Below are 21065 nucleotides of genomic sequence, written 5' to 3' on the forward strand. Positions count from 1 at the left end.
TGTTTTTTTTTATTTTTTTTTTTCATGATAAAGCGAAAATCAAATTTGAAATTGTGTTTGATGGAGATGCGACCCATTTGATGTGAAGTGGCGGGAAATCGAAATCGCCATCGCCCGCCAAATTAAAAAAAAAAGGAAAAAAAAAAAAAAGAAGCAAATGATTATAAAATGGGTTATGGGTTCTTCGTCTGCATAATATTAGCTGCCGCCAAAACAAAATAAAAAATCCGCATCGACTCTCTCAGTGGGTGGTTTCGCAGGTCAGGATCTGTTATGCCATGGACAAATACGTAGTTCCCCAGAAACCCTCACCTCCAAACCCTAAACCAATTCCAAGGTTCTTTGCCAATAACCTAATTCTATCTGCTGCTCCTTTCAAATGCACACACACACACACACACACATATATATATATATATATATATATATAACTAAATAGCAGTAGAATATATGTAATAGTTTTTGTATATTCAGGAAGCAATGGAACCGAGGGTTGATCGAATTGAACGGGAGGATGGAACCCAAGTACTGCCACTCAGTCTCCGGCTTGCTTACGGAGTCGTATTCCCAGGTGCACAACTTATGCCGTTTATGATTTTTTTTTTTTTTCCTTCTTTTTTGAAGTATTTATGTTTTGTCAAGACCATCACTGAATGCTTTATGGTGTGCCAAATGTGGATGACGCTAATTAGATTGGTGCATTTCCCCATTTGTATCACATCAACGGCGAGCCGTGTCCTTCCCATGTATGTACCTTTTACAAACACCCATAAATCACTTCTTTTTATTTTTTATTTTTTAAAAATAAACTTGGTTTTATTTGTTTCTTCTCATGAGATGACTGATTTTACAGAGTAATCGAATTCAAACCACCATGTATCCACTGGGCGTTAGGAAGTCAGTCTCTTCTCAAATCATTTCATTGTTTCATAAATAATATTGTGGAATTCTCTGCACGTATCTTTATTTAGAGTTCTCCTATTTTTGGCTTCATTCTAGTATGAATTCTAAGGATTGTGGGTAATTAGGCTTGATATTAGACGAGTAAAAAGATTGGTTTATATGGAAGCTTTGGCTTCCCATTTGCTTGTAATGATGGTTGATACTATTCTGGTTTTCCCTTTTTCAGCCTGGGGTTCTCTGCTTTGGACTTTGACAATAAGGTGAAACCTGAACTTTGGACCCACTACATAAATATTGGTTTAGGTCTTTCTGTTTCTTCTTTCGTGAAACCTGCTGTATGCTAGTTCTCTTGTGATACTAAATGGTGTCTTTCCATTTTTACTTCTACATTTTTCTTTCTTGATTTAAGATTCTCTGTCTCATCTTGTTCTGATTTGTAAAAACTTATGTCAGGGAATATACCTGGCATCTGTCACAAAAGCAGGGTGCTTAACAGTGCATGACTTTGAAGCTCTGTACTGCCAGAGTTATGCATCAAACCCATGTAACTTCCTCCATTAAGCTTGTTAACTGATTTTATGCACCTTCTTCATGTATCTATATAATAAAAAGATAAAAAAATAAAAAAATACTAGTGCTCATGAAACATTTGTACTGAATTTTTACCTCTATTTTCCGGTTAGGCTTAGCAGAAGATGAGAGTAAGCTTGTGCTGCACCTTCCTTCTCATCGACAACGTGATTGTGTCCGATGGAATCCTGCTAACCAAGATGAGGTATGGATTCAACAACATTTTTATTCTCTTTCTACATGCTTGCATCTGATAGATTATAGGTAATCTGTTCTAAATCTTGGATGGGTCTTGTTTTGAATGCCTTTTTCATTTTTTGAGTTTCATGGTAGCTTTAAATGAGAACCACCAATGAAGAATTGTTTCAGGAGTAGGAAAATAGCAGTATGAAAGCTTTTTTTCTGGAAACCTGAAGCTGTCATCTAAACAGCTCCCTTCTTGCTAAAATGGTTGCTTTTCCCATTGCAAAGTTCAATAACTTAAATCAGAACTTTCCATGCCATCAGATGAATGAGAAGAAAAATTCGCTCTCTATTATTTCACTCTGTTGTGTCCTGCTGGATATATGACATTAATAATTAATGTACTCCTAATTTGTTTACTTTAGGTTGTCTGCACTTCTATGCTAAGCGATGAAGTGCTTGTGTTTGATATTGGTTACATCTCTTCTCAACCATCACAAGTAAGTTTCTCATTTCATGCTAATGTGTGTTTTTAAAGCAGCAGAGTACTTAAAAATATACTTGTTTGCTTCAATTAGTATTCACTGCACTGGTCTTAACTTCCCATTGTCTTGTTGCTTTCCATTGTCTTATATTGTTATTTGGTTTGGCATGCAATGTATGTTATGGTAAATTTGTTTGTTGTTGATGCAGGTGTTAAGAATAGGATCTTCATTTTCTTGTCATTCTATAACCCGAAAAGGTCTTTCTGATGTTGCTTTTACTTTGGATGACAACTCAAGGTTGGTAAAAGCGTTAATCAAATTTAGCAAGGACTAATAATTTTCATTTGCACTTTTATGTAGTTGAAAACAATTTAAATGAAGGTTAGCTAAACCAAAGTGAGGTGTTTGTGTGGTCTGACATATAATTTATCTTTTGAAGTCAAATTTAACTAGTTATATGAACCATAATTGGATGATCAAATGTGAGGACTAATATATATGGTATAAATTAAGTGATTCAGTCATTAGGCTTAACGTCAAGGATTTTTTATTGCATGTTCCACATTACAGCTCATTCGATGTGGTAGTGAGCTGTTACATCTCTGCTTCTAGTAAGTTTTGAAGTTGAGTAAATAGATCATAGTGTATAATTGTAAGTTCTTCAAATGAATAAATTAAGTGGGAGGCAAAATTATTTGAGTCAAGCATTCCTGTGACAATTTAGGGCTGCTGTGGCATATTTATTTGATAAGTCTTGACCATTTGGTTACTTCTTAATTGGAATATATTAACAAGTTGGTGAATTTGAGAGTAATACTTTCTGTTTTGGTGCTAAATTTTGTTAGGTTGCTTGCTTCTGATACAAGTGGTGACATCAACGTGTGGGACAGAAGAATGAGTGCACTCCCATATCTTGAACTTACAACTCCTTCCTACTGCACCCTTAATAGTATCGAATCAAATGTGGAAAATCAGGTAGAGTAACAAGACGACCAAAAAAAAAAAAAAAAAAGAAAAAAAGAAAAAAAAAAAGCCAGGGTAAAGAGATGTTTGAAGCATGCATCTTCCAGAAATTTCTTTTTTTTTTTTAAATTGTTTATATATATATATATATATATATATTTTTTTTTTTTTCTTTTCTTAAAGCAGTGTACATAGAAATTATTTATGTTTTGTTCATGTAGTCATCACGGCAAAGATCCAATTAATTTAAGGTCAGGGTCTTTGGAGTAGAGCCAGGATGCTTATGGATTAGAATGCAACCTTTTATTTAAGGTGTTTTGAAGTGATTCCAAGGTTATGGATCTGTCTAGAAAAGATTGTGATTCTAATTAAATTCATATGTAAACCCACGAACCTGTAGTCAATTTAATAGGTACCTGTAGTCAATTTAATAGGTTTAGTTCTTCTTAATTTTTTTGCCATAATCTATATAACTAATAGTTCTTGCTTAACATGTTATTTTCCACAAGCCAGTGAACAAGATTTGTAAGAGAAAGATAAATACTTAAAAGGAGGAATAATGTATTTGGTGAATAGGAACGTTCTGTATGTCATAAACTGCTTTATAACGCCAGAGTTTAGTGTCTTTTTCAGCAATTTGTCAAAGTTTTTTCATAAGTCTTATGCTTAACTTTCTCTTAAACAGCTGAAACTGGGCTAAAGTAAAACCAAACCAATATTTTAGTTGGAACTTGTTTCTCAGTGTGTTTACTCCTAGAAATTGTTAGTTGTATTGGCTGTTACATATTATATGTCGATGTTTTAGTTTTGGAAGAAAGTTTGACACAGGCGCTTTTACTATTTACAGATCATTTTTGGGGCTGGTAAGAATGGTGTTATTTACATGTGGGATCTTCGTGGAGGAAGAGCATCTTCTGCTTTTCAAAGTCATAGAGAAGTAAACTTACATTCTTACTGTTTTTCACATTGAAGCTAGTATTGTAGAACTTAATTGACACATCAACTTTATAAGCATTTACCTCTGATTTAACAAGGTTAATCTTAGTAAGCACATTTCTTGAACTGGCACTTTCATTGGATTTTGTATTTCGAGGTGGCATTGTTATTTACTGGCATATATATTTTATGTAGCTGAACATATAAATGTCTGATTTTTCAGTTTTCTCAACCATCCCATAGACCTCTAGCATCATTCAAGTTAGCCTCATTTCTAGAGAAAATCAGTCCGCTGAAGGTATCACAATAGTTTCGTTATAAATTTGTTTCCACTATTTCTGTTAAGTTTTCCAGTGCCTGTATGGTGAGACTCCATTTTCTATGGAACCAAGTATAAGACGATACCAGTGTCCATCAGTTCATGGAATACTCACCATAAAGGAAAATATTTGACAACTAGTAATGCTGCATACTTTCATTAAACACGAGGTTTTTACTTTATAATATGCAGGCACAATCAGACATAGTAGCAAAGTCAATACACTCTATTGATCTTGATCCATCTTGTCCATATCAATTAGCATTTCACCTTGATGATGGTTGGTAAGGTCCATTTCTACCATGATTCTTAAAATGGTTTTAGATAATTTACTAACTATGCAAACCTTGTCATATCATCAGTCAACTTCTAGTATTGGTAACTGCATGCTTTAAGTCCCTCTGACTTCTAAGATATTCATAATTATGTATTTCCTGTTCATCATTGTAACATTGTAGGTCTGGTGTTCTGAACTTGTATAATTTTCAAGTTACACATATTCATTGCCCTCCACCAGCTTGGCTGTAAGTTGACTCTTTCCCGTCAAGTTCCACTATAGTTTATTAGGAAGTGTTAGAAACTCAGGATTGATAACTTAGTTTATTTTGTTAATTTTTGAGGGAGCAGAAATGAGTCGTATAACTCAGCTTGTATATTGAGTTCGAGAAAACCATCGTGGCTACCAACCAACTCCGTAAGGACTTTCATTCTTTCTCTCATGTTATGTTGTTTCTTTCATCTTCTTAAGTTGACCTTCAGGGCCCAAAAGCTATAGCCTCAGTTAAGTACAAGAACTGGGTATTAGTATTTGAATTTGGATTTAACCGATCCTCTTGGAGATGTCTTTGGAAAAAACCAAAACAACAATCAAAGAGAACAAGCTGCGGTTGTCGAGAAAAGAAGAGAAAAGCCCTTGCATGTTGGTTTCTGTTGGCAGAGAAAACAGGTAAAAGCAGAGCATCTGACTTTTAAATCTCTTGTTCTTTTGCTTTCCTGTCAATGCACATGCCCTCTTTCTTTTTAATTTCTGCATATCCTCCTCTAATAATAATTTACATTTCCTCTTTTCAACAAAAAAAGAACATATAAATATATATATATATATATATATTAAATTTCCTATGTTCTCTTTTTGATTGAAGGTTTTCTTATTCTTTTTAATACATATAGTCTATTTCCTTTTTCCTTGTGCTTTCTTTATTCAAATCCTTTTCATAATGCTGTCAGTCTTCAACTTTTTTCTTATTTATTTATAATTTTCGTTTATTAACTCCAATTATTTTGCTGATTCAATTTTATTTTTCTTTTATCGTGCAGTGCTGATGGTGTTGAAGAATATTTGATGGGAGGGACTATAGAAGATTAAATAGAAAGGAAAAGAAAATAAAGGACTAAAATCGATAATCAACACAGTTTCTATGTCATGATTTCCACTAATATTTTTATAACTCTTTTTCTGAAATAATTTATGTTTACACCTCATCTCATTTAGGCAAAAGGCCTTGCCACCTTAAACTTTTCAAAACCCCTATTATGACTTTGAAATTGATTTGAGGTATTAGAAAACTTTTTCAGATAATTTTGTTCGAACTGCTTTGTCATTGCTTACATCTTTCTTTGCAGATCTATGTGGTTGGATCTTCATCTGAAAATGGAATTCATCTTTTAGATTTCTATCCAGACTCCAGTTCTCCTACCCATGTGGACTATAAGTACGAAACTCCTTTCAACTGTAAAGTTTAGAGTTATTAGTCATCAGGTCAAACGTGGGTTTATTTTTGGAATTACCTAAACTACAAGTTGGAGTGCAGAAACAGCATGCCAATTATGAAAAGAACAGCTACTAGGTTCATCCCCTCGAAGGGAATTGTGTTTGGGGTAATAATTTGGTATAAATGATAGATAATCTGTTTTTCCCTTAATGGTAAAGAATATTAGCCAAAACTTGTTCTGTGTTTCCCTTAAATTTAATAAATGATGTTGTTTCCATAAGAAAATATTTTTTGTTTAGAACACACTCTCTTTCTTTTTGCATTTCTAGCGAGGATGAACGTGGTATGTCTGGACCAAACAATCAAACAAAGCGAAACAGGTTTCTACCATTAACTGAAGGAGTTACCGCATGTGCTGTACATCCCCTCAATGGCACCATTGTTGCTGGAACTAAGGTTTGTGGTTGGGAGGGTTCTATAGTTTTATTCCTGCTTTATGAATAGATTAGAAGGGTTCACTAGTTTTATTCCTAATAGACACAATTAGGCTAATGCATTTTGTATGTTATTTTTTATTATAATATAAATCATTATTCTCAAATGAGACCTAATATTTGATGTTTAATTGTCTTCAGCTTTCGTCTTTACTCATGATTTCCCAAAGTCACCAGCCCTGCTGAGGTAAAAATTTCTTTAGTGTGTGGCAAGTCCTATTTCCTTTGCTTTGCCTGAGCATTTATTAATTTCTTCGGCATTTACTAACCACATGTGTCTAATTTTTTGATAGATAATTTCCACAAATCATATTTTGTTGACAATTTCCCAAAGACCTTGGTTCAAGGGAATATATATTTTTGGCGTGGATCAAACTGAAACTGAGGTCAAGATAAATTTCAGAAGTCTTGGCACTCTGCACACTTTAGAGGATAAATACTTTTAGCAACTTGGAGGCAAACAGTCCTTATTCTATGTACATTTCAATTCAGCGGAAGATAATCTTCTGTCATAAATCTCCATTTTTCCTAATCTGTTGAAAACTTTAATGTACATTATGTTGTAGACTTCGGAGAATTAGAATTTCTTCTACAAGATCAGCTAAACGTTATAGCATATGATGGAATGAATGGAATACAAGATAAGCTAAATCTCTACCTTTTCCTAATCTGTTGAAAACTTTAATGTACATAATGTTGTAGACTTTGGAGATTTTCTTCTACAAGATCAGCTAAACGTTATAATATATGATGGAATGGAATACCCAAAAAAAAAAAAAAAAAAAAAAAAAAAGAAAGAAAAAATCCTGATACGACGTGAACCGGCCAGTAGATTTTTGGCCGAACTCTGTCAAGTAAACACTATATAGAACTGCATACGGTGAATCGGGATACACAAAAAAAATAAAAAAAAAAATAAAAAAAAAATAAGGTTCCTGGTCTAACTAATTAGATGAACATTGAGCCAGTAGATTTTTGGCCGGAGTCAAATAAGCAACAGCACCACGGTCAGGTCTAGAGAATTTCCGATATACTGCCTGGAGATTACTCCCTGCAGCATTCAAGTGAAATTGAACCAAAAGCTTTGAGCAATCCCTGTTAAAAGAACATCTCAAATTAGTAAAAAGTTAGGGATTCCCAATTGTCTGCTCTCTGTCCTTTATCAAACATCACAGCATAATGAACATAAATCTATGAATGAGAGAGAAAACAAGGCCCTAAATGCAATATAGAAAGCGCAGAAAACGAAGGTTACAAAGAAAACAAGACAAATAATTTACCTTAACTGTTCTTCAGAGTAGCCTGTGTGGTGCTTTAGAGTTTCACTCCAGAATGGGATCTTGTTGAGGGTACAACGAGCAGCATAGACAGCTGCAGCAGCAAGCATTGATGGAGAGTACAAAATTACTGTAGGGTATTGCATGATACCAAGTTCTGCTAGAAAGAACACCAAGTTCTCCATCTGCATAACAGGGTAAACAATTAGTCCTGGTTACTTGGCCAACAAGGATTTAGAAATGGTTCTGCAATTTGTAGAATCAGTCAAATTAGTAGTACCTCCTGATCTGGGGAAACAGAAGCTTTGATATATCTAACCAGAAAGACATAGGGTGTAGGAACTGTTAGATACCACTCCAACTTCTGCAGAATTTCTTTCTCCATTACAAGTATTTGATTACCGGTATAAGCATAGTCTGATAAGCAAATGAAGTCGTTAACCTGCATATATTTACAAATATTACATACTGTTTAGAAAGAAATGGTTCAATTATACAGCAAAAGAGCAGAAGAACACTACCTGTGGAACCCAGACTTCCTCATACTTGCATGCTATGATCATCGAACTAATGCCAACTAGCTGAAGTTCCTTCCTTGAAATGTTCTTCATTGAGAGGTATCTATCAATTATATTCACGGTAAGGTAGATGGTTTCTGGCATTAGTTCAAATCTTTTGTGAACATCCATCAACCAATCTATAAGTATAGATCTCATCTTAGAATTTACGTCTTTCTGAGAACCCATGTAATCATGAACGCGACTCTCATCCTGCATCCAGGTTTTTTTTTGTTCATAGGATTAGGGGAAAAAGGAGGAAAAAAAAACAAAAAAAACAAAAAAAAAAAACAAAAGGGGGCCCATTTTATGTATCAAATAAGTATACAAAGTAGAGAACATACTTCTGTCAGTTTGTAGAACTTGTAGAGGTCATCAAGGTATTCAACCACAGCTAGTTCATCATCAACATCCGCTGCATCAACATCCACAATCAGACCTTTTGGCTTAATGCTGAGTTCAGATGCTGCCTGCAAGCAAAACCACTTTCAGTATCAAACTAATCACAAACAAATACATAAAGAAAAGCAAATAGGAAAAACTAATCCACCTTGCTACGAGCAGTGAGGATTGAAGTAAGAGTCTTGACTTCCCTTCTTGAAGATCTTTCTCTGGGATTAGTAGTTTTAGCATTTTCTACTTCATTATCATCACTTATCACAACCACATCCTCGGGAATCCTCTTACCAACGGCTTTCTTCTGAGCTTTTGCAGGAAATTTCTTATTTACAGCTACCTTATCTTCAAAACCTTGTGCAACTAGATTCTGGAAATTCACAAAGTGGGACTAATTGTTATGCTATACTTTCAACTTTCCAATATTAAATTAAAAATAAAATAAAATAAAGGAATAATGGTAAAAGAACGAAAATGTCAGAGATGAATACAACCTCGTTATTTTCTGATGCTGCCTTTGCTTTGGCTAAAAGTTGTGCATGATAACGCCTGCGAGGAAAAAAAAAAAAAAAGTCAGTTAAGTGAGAGACACATAACCACTAAAAATCATGATTTAAACCCTCTTAAACACCATTTACAACCTTGTAATGGGTCGTGAAATGTGGGCATGGGGCTTTCCTTCCACAACCTGAACCGCTTCTACATTACCAATATCTCCAAGAACTCGCCGGTTCCTTTGTTGTGCTGCTTCGTTCTTCAACTTTCCTCCTATAAGCAAGTTAAGGCAAATTTTGAGTGCAATGGTTTAGAAAATCTTACAAAAATAAAGGTCTGAAATTTCAATGTCCTTGGTGTGTAATGTCTCAAATGATATAGCATCAAGGAACGAAAACAAACGACATGAAAAGAACCGGAAATAAAATTTCAAATGAAGTTAAAACCCAAATCAATCCATTAAACCGACAAGAAAGGTACCACCACAAACGAATAGCTTCGTCAAAAAGAAAAATACTAAAAAATATATATATATATATATATATTACAAATTTAAATCAGAAAATCGTATCTACGTGAATGATCTTGCCCAAAGAAGAAAAGAAAGAAAGAAAGAAAATTAGCGCAGTCAGCGTCCAAGAACAGATATGTACTAAAAAAATGATAAAAACCGAAATTTGAGAAACAAAACATCTAGTACCTATCAAAATCAATAAACGAAAAATTTATTAATAATGATTATAAGTTGATTAAATATGCTAGACGAACCCTCCCAAACCCGGATGAAAGCAATAGAAACAGATCAACACGCAAAATTTTAAAGCAAAATTTACTTGTGAATACACATAACATAATCGGAAATAGACCCAGATGAAAGACCTCAATAATGAATATAAATTGATTAAATATGGTAGACGAGCCCTCCCAAACCCGATGAAAACAATAAAAACAGATCGATACCCAAAATTTGAAAACAAAATTATTTGTGAAAATATAAATAACATAATCGGGAATAGACCCAGTTGAAAAACCTCAAAAATGCCAAGAAAACCCAAAAACAAAGAAATCTTCTGCAAACTTCTTGACACCATATAAAAGTCGATCGAACAAAAAGGAATTAGAATAAGCGAAAAATTACCTCTATCTTGCTGTGGAACAACTACCCTTGCGTCCATGGCGATTTCTTGTGACAGTCTTTTTTTATTCTTCTCTCTTTGTCTTTGGTCGTTTGTTTGGATTTCTGTAGTTAAGAGCGTGTCCAAGGAGCCTATAAATAGATGTAGGCAAAAAAGTCTCAAAATAAATTTTGAAGCTGGCGAACCGGTGTCGAGCCTCCAACGGTCAAATTTTTTGACATTACTGACCGTTGGATTTGAGTTGTATAAAAATGGTTCAAATTACAGTATATTTGGTAACTGGAAAAAAAAAAAAAAAAAAAAAAGCTTTCGATTATCCAACTTATACTTATTTTTTCATGTATGTGGCATTAATTACTTTCCTTTTTCCATATTCTATAAAAAAGATATTCTAAACAAAATGTTATTTTTTCTCTTTTTGGGTATGTAATGGAGTTTCCTCACCTGTCTTATTTTAATGCCTTTTTAATTTATTCTAAACTTTTGCGAATATAAAGACTTACATAATAATTCCAAATTCATGGAGTAGTTTTAGTACAATGTCATTCGTATTTTTAATTAAAAATTAAAAAGAAAAAGTACCAACATTATGCTTTAACAAAACTTTATCATAACTAATAACGAAATAAAAAAAAAAAAAGAATAATAATAAAGAAAATAAACTATTCTGACAACATTTTGGACACCGCATTTAGCTGTCATTTCTTTACCATCTATTCTACTTTTGACAATTATGAAATTTATAAGGGAAAAAAATTTGCTACAAAACCACTCTTATTGCTTATATACGGTACGCAGCAACGAAACTATTTTTGGCACACATATGACGTTCAGTAGAAATTGAAGCATTTCATTCTCTGACCGCTAAAAAGAAGCCAAATTACAGATTCCAAGAGGTTTGAACAAGAATCAAAACTTCCACTACACATCCTAAACCCCGGATATAAAATGACCCAACCCTGAATTAAAAGAAAAAAATAAAAATAAAAAAACAAGACACAAACACCCACATCACAGAAGCGGAAAATTTTCTACTATTTGCACCCACTAGAAATTGTTCCATACAGAGTCAAAATGTGATTTTTTTTTTTTTTTTTTTAATAATTTCTAAGCCCTCTCGCCTCTAATCCTACGAGCGAGCTGAATGTCCTTGGGCATAATGGTTACCCTCTTGGCATGGATCGCGCAAAGGTTGGTGTCCTCGAATAGACCCACCAAGTATGCCTCCGCAGCCTCTTGAAGAGCCGCCACAGCGCTGCTCTGGAATCGGAGATCCGTCTTGAAATCCTGGGCGATTTCCCTCACCAGCCTCTGGAATGGAAGCTTCCGGATCAAAAGCTCCGTGCTTTTCTGGTACTTCCTGATCTCCCTAAGAGCCACCGTCCCGGGCCTGAACCTGTGCGGCTTCTTCACTCCTCCGGTAGCCGGAGCCGACTTTCTAGCGGCCTTGGTCGCCAGCTGCTTCCTCGGGGCTTTTCCTCCGGTGGATTTCCTAGCGGTTTGCTTTGTACGAGCCATTTCGATCAATCAAAAGCGAAGCGACGGATTGAACTGCAAAAATTCGATTAGTTGATGAGATTTTGGAACTGACTTGGTACGAAATTTTTAGGCTTTCTATGGAGGGGCTTATATAGGGCGCGAGTGTGGAGAGGCGGGAAATAATGGAAATTTTTGTGTTTTGAAAGTTTTTCCGGTGATGTAATTTGGAGCGTCGATGAGTGGCCTTATGAACGGTCAAGATTAAAATCGACGCGGATCGCGATCCGTGTCCTCCATTATGTGACCAATAGGATCAGTTTTCTCGAGGCTCATTCCCCAGTCGGAATCAATTTTGAAGTTTTAGCGAATTGGATTAGGCGGTCACGAGCGCGTAAGATTGAAACAATTGGGTTTGGGCTTGGTCTTGGGCTTAATGGCTTATGCCTCACCCACGAGGATTGCCCATCATTGAACGTGATGTGAAACAGGCCTTGTAAATATTGCGCGTTGATGTTCCAGAAAAAAAAAAAAAAAATTGATTGCCACACAAAGGGGAATTTTTTTTTTTTTTTTTTTTTAGGCCTTTCTGGTAATATGCATAAAGGAAAATTTGTTTGAATCATTTTCCTGAAAAAGAATTAAAAAAAATTAAGAAGACATTTTATTTTTAACCTGGAAAGGATGAACAATGGATATAAAATATCATTTTGCAATTATATTATTGGAGAAAAGAACCAAAAGATAAGGGGGAAAAAAGTGAAGAAGAAAGAAAGAAAGAAAAAGCAAAGAACGAAAGCCTATTGTTTTAAGAAAGAAAAAGCAAAGAACAAAAGCCTATCGTTTTTCTTTCAACTCGGCAGAGATATATTTTATTCCTCATGATTAGAAAATGATTAAGAGTGTTCAAGGTCCTAACCCTTTTATTTCTCTTTTATATATGTATATATGTAAATATAACCTCTTCTATATATATATATATATATGCAAATAACCTACAAGAAGAAAGGGATATTTTTGAATAAATGTGAGGCTTGTTTGTCGCATTATTTATGCATATATAGCTTGCTAGACTATTAATTGATTAACATCTTAACTAATGTTGATAGTTACACTCTGTCTCACGGGCAATGGTCAAGATAAGGGACCAATTATGACATCCCTTTTTAATTTGCAGTAGTGTTAGTCTAATTCTACCACATGTATGATGTATCCAGCTCCCTGTAGACAATCACTGTCTTATGACCCTTATTATGACCCACGTTTCCTAACCTTATAGCCTACGCATAGCTATCAGTTTTTATTAATCAAACAATATAAATAATTTTATTAACGAATCATGTATTCAATGTCCAATCCAATATTATCCAATCATATGTACCAAATGAACCAGAAATTAATGCATTTTGATTACCTTGACTTTGAAAATTAATACCGCTTAAAGCAGAGTACTGTTAACTTCATAGGTTTTATTGAAATTCTCAGATAGAAAAATAAGTAAGTATTTGTTCTTTTTTGGGTCAAACAAATAACTGTTGGTTATCCATGTTAATTAGTCGGTAAGTTAAACATCGTTTTCCTTTGCTTTGGTCCTTTGTATTTATATGTGGAATTTCTTTTTCTTTGTACTGGAAATCTGTTGGTGGACGAGGAAAGCGAGTTATAGGCGACTCTATATATATATATATTGTTCAAGTGTGCAAGCCATGAACTGAAATGTGGGAATTGATCAACTGATAGTTCCAAGTTTGTCTCATCTCTTTGGAGTTGAGCAAATATTAGTACGAGCATATAATTCGAGCAAAATATGAGTACCAGCATATAATTCTCTTTGGAATTAATGATTGAGCACCACCTCGCTCTAATGCTAGCAAGCTACCAGGTAATCATAGAGTCAGATAGAACCAAAAATGAAATCACTCATGCCTAGCTAATAGCTACCAATAATCTTTCACAAAATATTTCTGATATTGACAAGGCAATAAAATTATTCCATCACCGCTTCTTCAGCATACATATATTGCCAAAACAATTAACACGTACAATGCAACAGGATTCCTTGACAAATCTTTGAAAAACACTAACATTTATATTTTGTACTAGTTCTGAATCATAAGAGTTCTATTCTATGAATCGTTATAGGGCATACATAGTTTATACAATATTTAAAAAAAAAAAAACAATATTGAAATGTTCTACTATTTAATGTTAGATAGAACATAATTTTTTTTTAGTGAAGAAATTAAAGTGTGGTTCCTTTTTCCATTCATCCTGTTTAGTTTTCCATCTTTTCAAGTAATTATTAGTTGTATAATTCTAATTCATAAATATGATAACATTATAGGAAGGAGATGATGATGAAGGGGGGTTAAGGGTAAGAATTTAGAAGCTGAAAAGAAAAGAAATGAAGGATTCCTAGCTAGTTAATTTTGTAGTACGTAGTCACACAAATATTCCTACCAACAAGTGTCTATTGAGTATATAATTATTACTTAATATTTTATATTATTATTGATTGATAAAAGGAATCTAGCGTAGATATCTATCATAAGATTGAATGAATTTGGGATAATAGAATGATTAGCATTTAAGAAGATTAAATAAACAAAAACTGAAAAACAACGGGAATCTGGGTATACTCGGAATAAACAAGCAAAACACGACAGAAACCAAATACATAATAAAACTTATTACCCAAAAAATGAAAATGAAAATAAAAATACATAATAAAACATCATATACGAGGACTGGGAGAGTAGCAGGCGGCAGGGAATACCCTACCTTTTTAGCTACTTTTACTTTGTAAAGAGAAGAATACTTTTAATGGCAGTTCGGCAGAGTACTTGTGTTTGTCGTCGTGTACCCATACACCATACTTATATTGGTTAATTTTGTGGTGCTCAATTCACTGCCAAAAAGAAAAAGAAAGCATATGTATATATATATATATCTATATGTTTATATATCCTCTTTGTATATGATGCATGCAATTGGACTTGGTTGTATGTATCCAATGGCCTTTACTATTTCCTGTTTTATTATCGCGGCAGCTGCTACAAAGAAAGAGACACCTTATACATAAAGCCACACTTCTATCTTGTTTCTTTCATTCAAGGCTGTAAGTGAAAGTGAAAGCTAAACTCTATACTCACAACCCCTATATATTTCACCCAAAAAAAAAAAAAACAAAAAAGAAAGTTCATATGTATATTTACACATATGATTAACTATATAACTGTCCTTGAACATACCTTGAGGAAATGACAAAAGATTTTGCAGATAAATCTAAAGGGATTAATTATATTGCTAGATCATGATTCTTACGTACATGTCACCCTAGGTGAATATTAATTGGTTATTTAAAAAAGTAATTAATGGTTCAAAGGATTAGGTTAGGGGAAAGGAAAAAAAAAACGTTTTAAAAAAAATTAGGTTAGGGGAGAGGAAAAAAAAACGTTTAAAAAAATTAAGCATAACTTTAACAGTAAACCTTACATCACGCCATAAAAAACAAATATATGCTCATATATCTAATATATCTTATTCAAGCTAGCATTGATATTTGTGTCACTTCCCTACATTATATTAATTCTAATATATATATATATATATATATATCCTTCCTTCTCACCTTGGAAATTTATATTTAATGAAAAACGCCAATATGGATATGGATAAGTCAATCCCCTATCGTTATCATCAATATCTTACGAGTAATCCTAATTTATGAGTTTTCCTGTTATTTTCTAACTATTAAATAATTAATATAAACGATTTTAGTGCTTTTTTAAGGGGAAAAGAAAATTGTAAAGTCATAATATATAGAAGCGTCAAATTGATGTGTAAAAGAGTCATGTCACGATGGAAACGATTATAGAAGTCTTCATTCTATTTTTACATTTTCTTGCTAACTTCTTTTTTGGTTTAGAAGAGTAACCATTTCCCACCTTTTAACTTGAATTGTTGAAAACGCTTCAACAAGACAAATTATTAGGTTTAGATTTCACAACTTTGCTTGCATATCGATCAAAATCTACCTAATTCTTAACTGCTTAAGATTTAGAATTTAATTTTTTTTTTTTTTTTTTTGAGTGCTATTAATCTCCCTGGAAAGAGTACGGTCCATTAGTTATTAGTTTAAATGGAGTTCTATTAAACAAGAACATAAGATGAAACTTTTTGCATGTGAAGGTTGACAAACCCTTACCAACTTTTTTGGCCGGGTGGTTGGCTCAGAAAGTTGATATTTTTTCAATAAAATAATTATTTTTTTTTTTTATACATAAAAGTGAACTATGTGGAAAGCAACCAACTTGACTTTCTATTAAATATTTCATAGAGCCTACATGTAATTCCATTTGCAAATAAACAAATAATAATATTATTAAGGAAAAAAAAAAACAAAAAAGGGTCCTAACAAAAACAATGTATTTAGTGTTTTCAAAAATACACATTCTTCCTTGAAACTCTCCAATGCAGAGGCCTAAAAATTTATGCTTTTAGGTGGGTATAAGGATGGGCTTAAGTTTAATTAAGAGAGATCCATTTGGTCCCCATTGCAGCTCCATGCCTTCCAAGAGTCACTGGTTAGACAATGGAGAGAGAGAGGGACAATTGAGCATTTGGAAGGTTTTGGATCTCTTGTGTCCCCCACCTCACGCTTCCTTTCGGCAACAACACTAAGCTTAGACAGCTCAGACTCATTCCCTTGGACCAAACTATCCTCTCCCTTCTACTATCTATATTTAGGTTAAGGGCCACTATTATTCTAATAAATATATCTATGCTTCTATAGCTATGTTTCATATTTCTTTAATTTCTACATCATCACTTAAATATATATATATATATATGAGAACCAAAAAAAAAAAAAAAAAAAAACATAATTTTCCACATCCCACGTCCACAAATTTCTTGCAATTAATGATAAAAATAGTAGAAACAAATAGTGTTATGATTTTACATGAAATTGTTTTTGACCGGTGAAGTAATTGAGTAAAACCTCCATTTATGAGATCTGTAATAAAAGTGCGAAGTGGGGAATATGTAGTGGAACATCTTATGATAGTACTTTTCCTCCCTTAAGAAACAATCATGTCTTCACAATAGTTCCCACCACTTCATGCATGTTTTTTTGTTTTTTTTTTCAGGAAAACTCTGGGCATTTTAGTAAACTTGCTTGCTCTGAGTCATGCCTGCTTAGAGTAAAAACTACTCTCTCTCTCTCTCTCTCTAAATCTGTCTTTCTGCTTCACATGCTCTCATATTATCAATCCATTGAGAGAGCGAAGACAAAAGCTCATTGGCCTCCACAAAAACTTCATTTCTTCACGCACCCTCCTTCTCATCTCTCTCTTTCTCTCTCTTTCTCTACCTTGTGTCTGGTTTCCTTCAAAAGATTCCATTATAGATATGATCATCTTCCTCTTTCTGCAAACCAAATCCAATTGTCGGATACCCACTTGTTGACCCTCTTTCTTCTTTTCTCCTTCTGAAAGTTTTCCTTTTTTTTTTTTTTTTTTTTTTCCCCATTCAACCAGAGATTTCCTTAATTTTTTTTTTCTTTGTTTCATTCCTTGGGTTGGGTGTGTATAATATCTAATATTTCTGTTCCTTACTTTGTCCATGGCTTCTGCTGCTATGGACACGAGAGTTTTTCAAGACCACAATAACAACGATAACAACAACCATGAGATGAACAGGCAAGAAATTCAAGCTGCCATTGCCAAAGCAGTGGAGCTGAGAGCTCTTCATGCTGCTCTAATGCAAGGAAGCAGTCCTGCCAATCACAGGTTTCCATCTTCGTCTTCCCCTGCTTCTGCTTCGCGCCCTGTTTCTCAGTTCTCTTCTCAAGACTACCCTGTTTTTACTCCTGTGAGTATCAATTTCTACAATTTCTTTTTCTCTTTTCAATTTTTCTCCATGCTTTTTACATTTTCGAATTGTGAAAGTATTTGTTTATAATTTATTAACGTGGGACTATATTTATTAACTCGACCCTATACTTTTTGATATATGTTCTGGTGTTTTCAATTCTCAGTTAAACCCACCTTGCTTTTAACATTTCTGTTGCATTGTGCTTGGTTATAAGTTTTTCAATAAATCTCTGGGTTTTTTTTTTTTTTTCTTCATGCATAATATTTGTGGGTTTGATTGTTAGTTAGTGAAAAACCCAAGAACTAAATCTAATTGTAGAATTTCTATTAACACTGGAATTTTGTTTTGCTGTTGGATATTTAGTAATTTCCGAGTAACAGTTTCCATTGTTCAAAATTAATGGAAAATGGAATTTTTTTTTTTTTTTTTTTTTCCAGAGTTATGAAGATGAACCACTATCTGGGTATCATCAAATTCCCATGAGAAGTCGAACATTATCAGAAATTTGGGATGAGTATGGACTGGGTGGAAATGGAAGTGGGGATATCGAAACAGCCTCATCTGATTATAAGAAGGAGAATTCATCTTCAAGGAAAGGATTGCCTTCTGATTCAACAAACTTAGAGTCCCATATTTGTCCAGCAGAGGACCATAAATCTCTCACTGGCTCTTCTACAAACCACATTACGGTCCTTCAAACCTCTCCAGCAAACGAATACTTCAAGTCAAGCAGTAGAAACAGCTTGGGGAACTTCAAATTAGCTTCTTCTTGTAATAGATGCAAGCCTGCTGTTATAACTAGTGAATCTGAAAATGCTGCCAAGAACTTCAGGAGTTCTAATATTGTTGTTCCACTTACAGATTCTCATTCGTCGGTTCAATCACAACCCAAGAATCGTGGGATGATTTCGTGGTTGTTTCCGAGGTTGAAGAAGAAGCATAAGAATGACAGCTCTCCAAACCGTACAGAATCTGAAGAAGTTTCACAAAATTTCAAGGACTTTGGAATTATGTCAATTGAGATGTTGAAGAAAGAGCTATTAGAAGCAAATGAGAATAGAGATGCAGCTTTAACGGAGGTCTCTGAGATGAAGTCTTCTTTAGGAGAGTTGAGGCAGAAACTTGAATACTTGGAAAGTTATTGTGAAGAGCTGAAGAGAGCTTTAAGACAAGCCACGCAAGCCAGGAATTCCCAGGTTCCTGAAAAGCTTGGAAATTTTTCAAAGAGAGGGAAATCCGTTGATGGTCATGCTGAGAATTCTATGCCTGTCAGCGCAGAAGTAATGGTTGAAGGTTTCTTGCAGATAGTATCAGAAGCAAGGCTGTCAGTAAAACAATTCTGCAAGATCTTAGTCAGCCAGATTGAAGAAACTGATAATATGCTGATGGACAACTTAAATTCCCTACTTTTACCGTATAGACTTTCTCTAAATTCAAAGTATTCCAAGGCAGTTTTATACCATTTAGAAGCCATCATGAATCAGTCTCTTTACCAAGACTTTGAGAACTGTGTGTTTCAGAAAAATGGATCGCCAAAACACCTAGATCCCCTACAAGATCGGCAAGCGCAGTTTTCATCCTTCGTCGCGCTACGAAATCTAAGCTGGAATGAAGTACTGAGGAAGGGGACAAAGTATTACAGTGAAGAGTTCAGCAAGTTTTGTGATCAAAAGATGAGTTACATCATAACCACACTAAATTGGACAAGGCCATGGCCAGAACAACTTCTCCAAGCATTCTTTGTTGCTGCAAAATGCATTTGGTTGCTTCATTTGCTTGCATTTTCATTCAACCCTCCCTTGGGAATATTGAGGGTGGAAGAGAACAGGCCATTTGATCCACAATACATGGAAGATGTGTTCATGGAAAGGCAGAGATCACATGGTCCAAGCCGAGTTAAGGTCATGGTAATGCCAGGTTTTTATGTTCAGAACCAGGTTTTAAGGTGTAAGGTTCTTTGCAGGTACAAGTCTGTAACATGAGAAATTTGAAAACCTCCTTTTTTAATTTTTAATTAACATCCTTTATTTATTTATTTATTTATTTGTTTTTTTTTTTTTTTGGGGGGGGGGGGGAATTGTTCTAAGGGTGGTCAACTCAACTCCATTGAAAAGAGTTTGTAATTTTAACTGTTTATATGCAAATTTAATGGTCAAAATCAAATGTGGCTTTTATGACGAAGAGAAGAGAGAGTGATGCGATGTAATATGTTCAATCCATATGCCACTGATCTGTTAATTTTTTTTTGGTCTACCAAATGGATAGACAAAGGAATTTATTTATTTAGTGCATTATATTGACGATTAGATAGAGGTTTGGAGGTATTAATGTGAACGTTTTCAGGAAATTCTCCATTTGTTGTCTAATGTATAAAAATTGGCTGAAGAAGTTTCCTAGTTTGTTTTTCCTTGTGTCTTGGCCCAAGTGTTTTCTTTCATGCCATACATCACCTCGCATATCCCTTTCATATATCTTTTCTTTAATAAAATATGTTTTGTACCATTACCGGTAAAAAATATATTTTGTATCACATCCACACAAATCATTTTCTGTTTCTCTCCAAACCAAAAAAATATCATATATGTTATAGTCTCAATTTCTACATACATGCTTAAAGACTTCAAGACCCAAATATGTGTCTAAATTGTGGTAACTTTAATCCAGCCCAACTTGTTTGGGCTCAAATGTAGAACCAACTTAGTAGCAGCAGCCCCAGAAGGAGAACTTGGACTTGCAGACCTTTTTGTTTTTTTTGTTTTTTTTTTTCTGGGCTGAGACTGAGATTCTATTCGAACCCAAAAAGAAAAGGCTGGCAAAAGCCGAAACCTGGATTCAGGTAACTACAACATATTCGCTTTCCTGAATCAAAACCAAAACAACATCAGAAGGTAGGAAATTGGCATCTACATTACGGTAGAAATCAACAAATTTTGCCCATTGTCCTACAAAGTGAGCTTCTCTATTAGCAGCTCTAGAGACCCATCCAAAAGAAACATTAACGAACTTAGGAACCAAAACAAAGATGTCATTTACTAAGTGATTGGCTTTCCAATGTAAAGGTCTTGAGTCTCTATTAACCAAGCTCTCAATAACGCTAAGAGCATAGGATTCAATCAACTGGCTCCTCCACCTAAGCTTCTCCTCTTCTTGCAAAGCCATCGAAATGGCTTTTACCTCCGCCACCTCAGGAATAAAGGTTTCTGATTCGAATGTGTGGATTCCCAACAGACTCCCTCTTTTAATGGGGTGAGCAATCAAACGGGCAATTGGGTTGGGATGAGGAGAC

General features: G+C 34.3%; 4 protein-coding genes across 7 annotated transcripts; 2 read left to right on the forward strand and 2 right to left on the reverse strand.

Moving 5' to 3' along the window:
- Nucleotides 1-87: 87 nt before the first annotated feature.
- On the forward strand, nucleotides 88-7492 carry LOC107412617 (uncharacterized). Of its 4 annotated transcripts, none has more exons than XR_009634450.1 (19): nucleotides 88-337; nucleotides 475-571; nucleotides 693-746; nucleotides 854-897; nucleotides 1130-1163; nucleotides 1357-1447; nucleotides 1587-1678; nucleotides 2082-2156; nucleotides 2350-2438; nucleotides 2987-3116; nucleotides 3952-4041; nucleotides 4264-4338; nucleotides 4552-4643; nucleotides 4818-4883; nucleotides 4987-5053; nucleotides 5983-6071; nucleotides 6171-6237; nucleotides 6401-6527; nucleotides 6707-6728. XR_009634450.1 is itself a non-coding variant. In XM_048468102.2 (19 exons), the coding sequence occupies exons 1-18, from the start codon at nucleotides 279-281 to the stop codon at nucleotides 6749-6751; spliced, it is 1416 nt and encodes a 471-aa protein (XP_048324059.2). In that variant the 5' UTR covers nucleotides 88-278; the 3' UTR covers nucleotide 6752; nucleotides 6859-7492. The 4 variants fall into 4 exon arrangements, 1 of the variants encoding a protein (XP_048324059.2); XM_048468102.2 differs by lacking the exon at nucleotides 6171-6237 and adding an exon at nucleotides 6859-7492 and having other exon boundaries at nucleotides 6707-6752; XR_007239150.2 differs by lacking the exon at nucleotides 6707-6728 and having other exon boundaries at nucleotides 4987-5305; nucleotides 5677-6237; nucleotides 6401-6482.
- Nucleotides 7385-10576, reverse strand: LOC107412624 (G2/mitotic-specific cyclin S13-7). The gene is made up of 9 exons (XM_048468104.2): nucleotides 10429-10576; nucleotides 9437-9563; nucleotides 9290-9344; nucleotides 8950-9165; nucleotides 8744-8869; nucleotides 8364-8612; nucleotides 8123-8284; nucleotides 7846-8027; nucleotides 7385-7660 (listed from the first exon to the last, which is right to left on the reverse strand). Exons 1-9 carry the CDS (start codon nucleotides 10463-10465, stop codon nucleotides 7510-7512), a joined length of 1305 nt encoding a protein of 434 aa, XP_048324061.2. The 5' UTR covers nucleotides 10466-10576; the 3' UTR covers nucleotides 7385-7509.
- A 679-nt stretch (nucleotides 10577-11255) lies between these two features.
- LOC107412630 (histone H3.2) lies at nucleotides 11256-12035 on the reverse strand. Its single transcript, XM_016020444.4, has one exon. It carries the CDS (start codon nucleotides 11942-11944, stop codon nucleotides 11534-11536), a length of 411 nt encoding a protein of 136 aa, XP_015875930.1. The 5' UTR covers nucleotides 11945-12035; the 3' UTR covers nucleotides 11256-11533.
- Nucleotides 12036-17141: 5106 nt separating this feature from the next.
- LOC107412621 (IRK-interacting protein) lies at nucleotides 17142-19814 on the forward strand. Its single transcript, XM_048469012.2, has 2 exons — nucleotides 17142-17776; nucleotides 18217-19814. The coding sequence occupies exons 1-2, from the start codon at nucleotides 17528-17530 to the stop codon at nucleotides 19759-19761; spliced, it is 1794 nt and encodes a 597-aa protein (XP_048324969.1). The 5' UTR covers nucleotides 17142-17527; the 3' UTR covers nucleotides 19762-19814.
- The last annotated feature ends 1251 nt before the right edge of the window (nucleotides 19815-21065 follow it).

This window comes from Ziziphus jujuba, chromosome 10, assembly GCF_031755915.1.
Source record: "Ziziphus jujuba cultivar Dongzao chromosome 10, ASM3175591v1".
NCBI lineage: Eukaryota > Viridiplantae > Streptophyta > Magnoliopsida > Rosales > Rhamnaceae > Ziziphus > Ziziphus jujuba.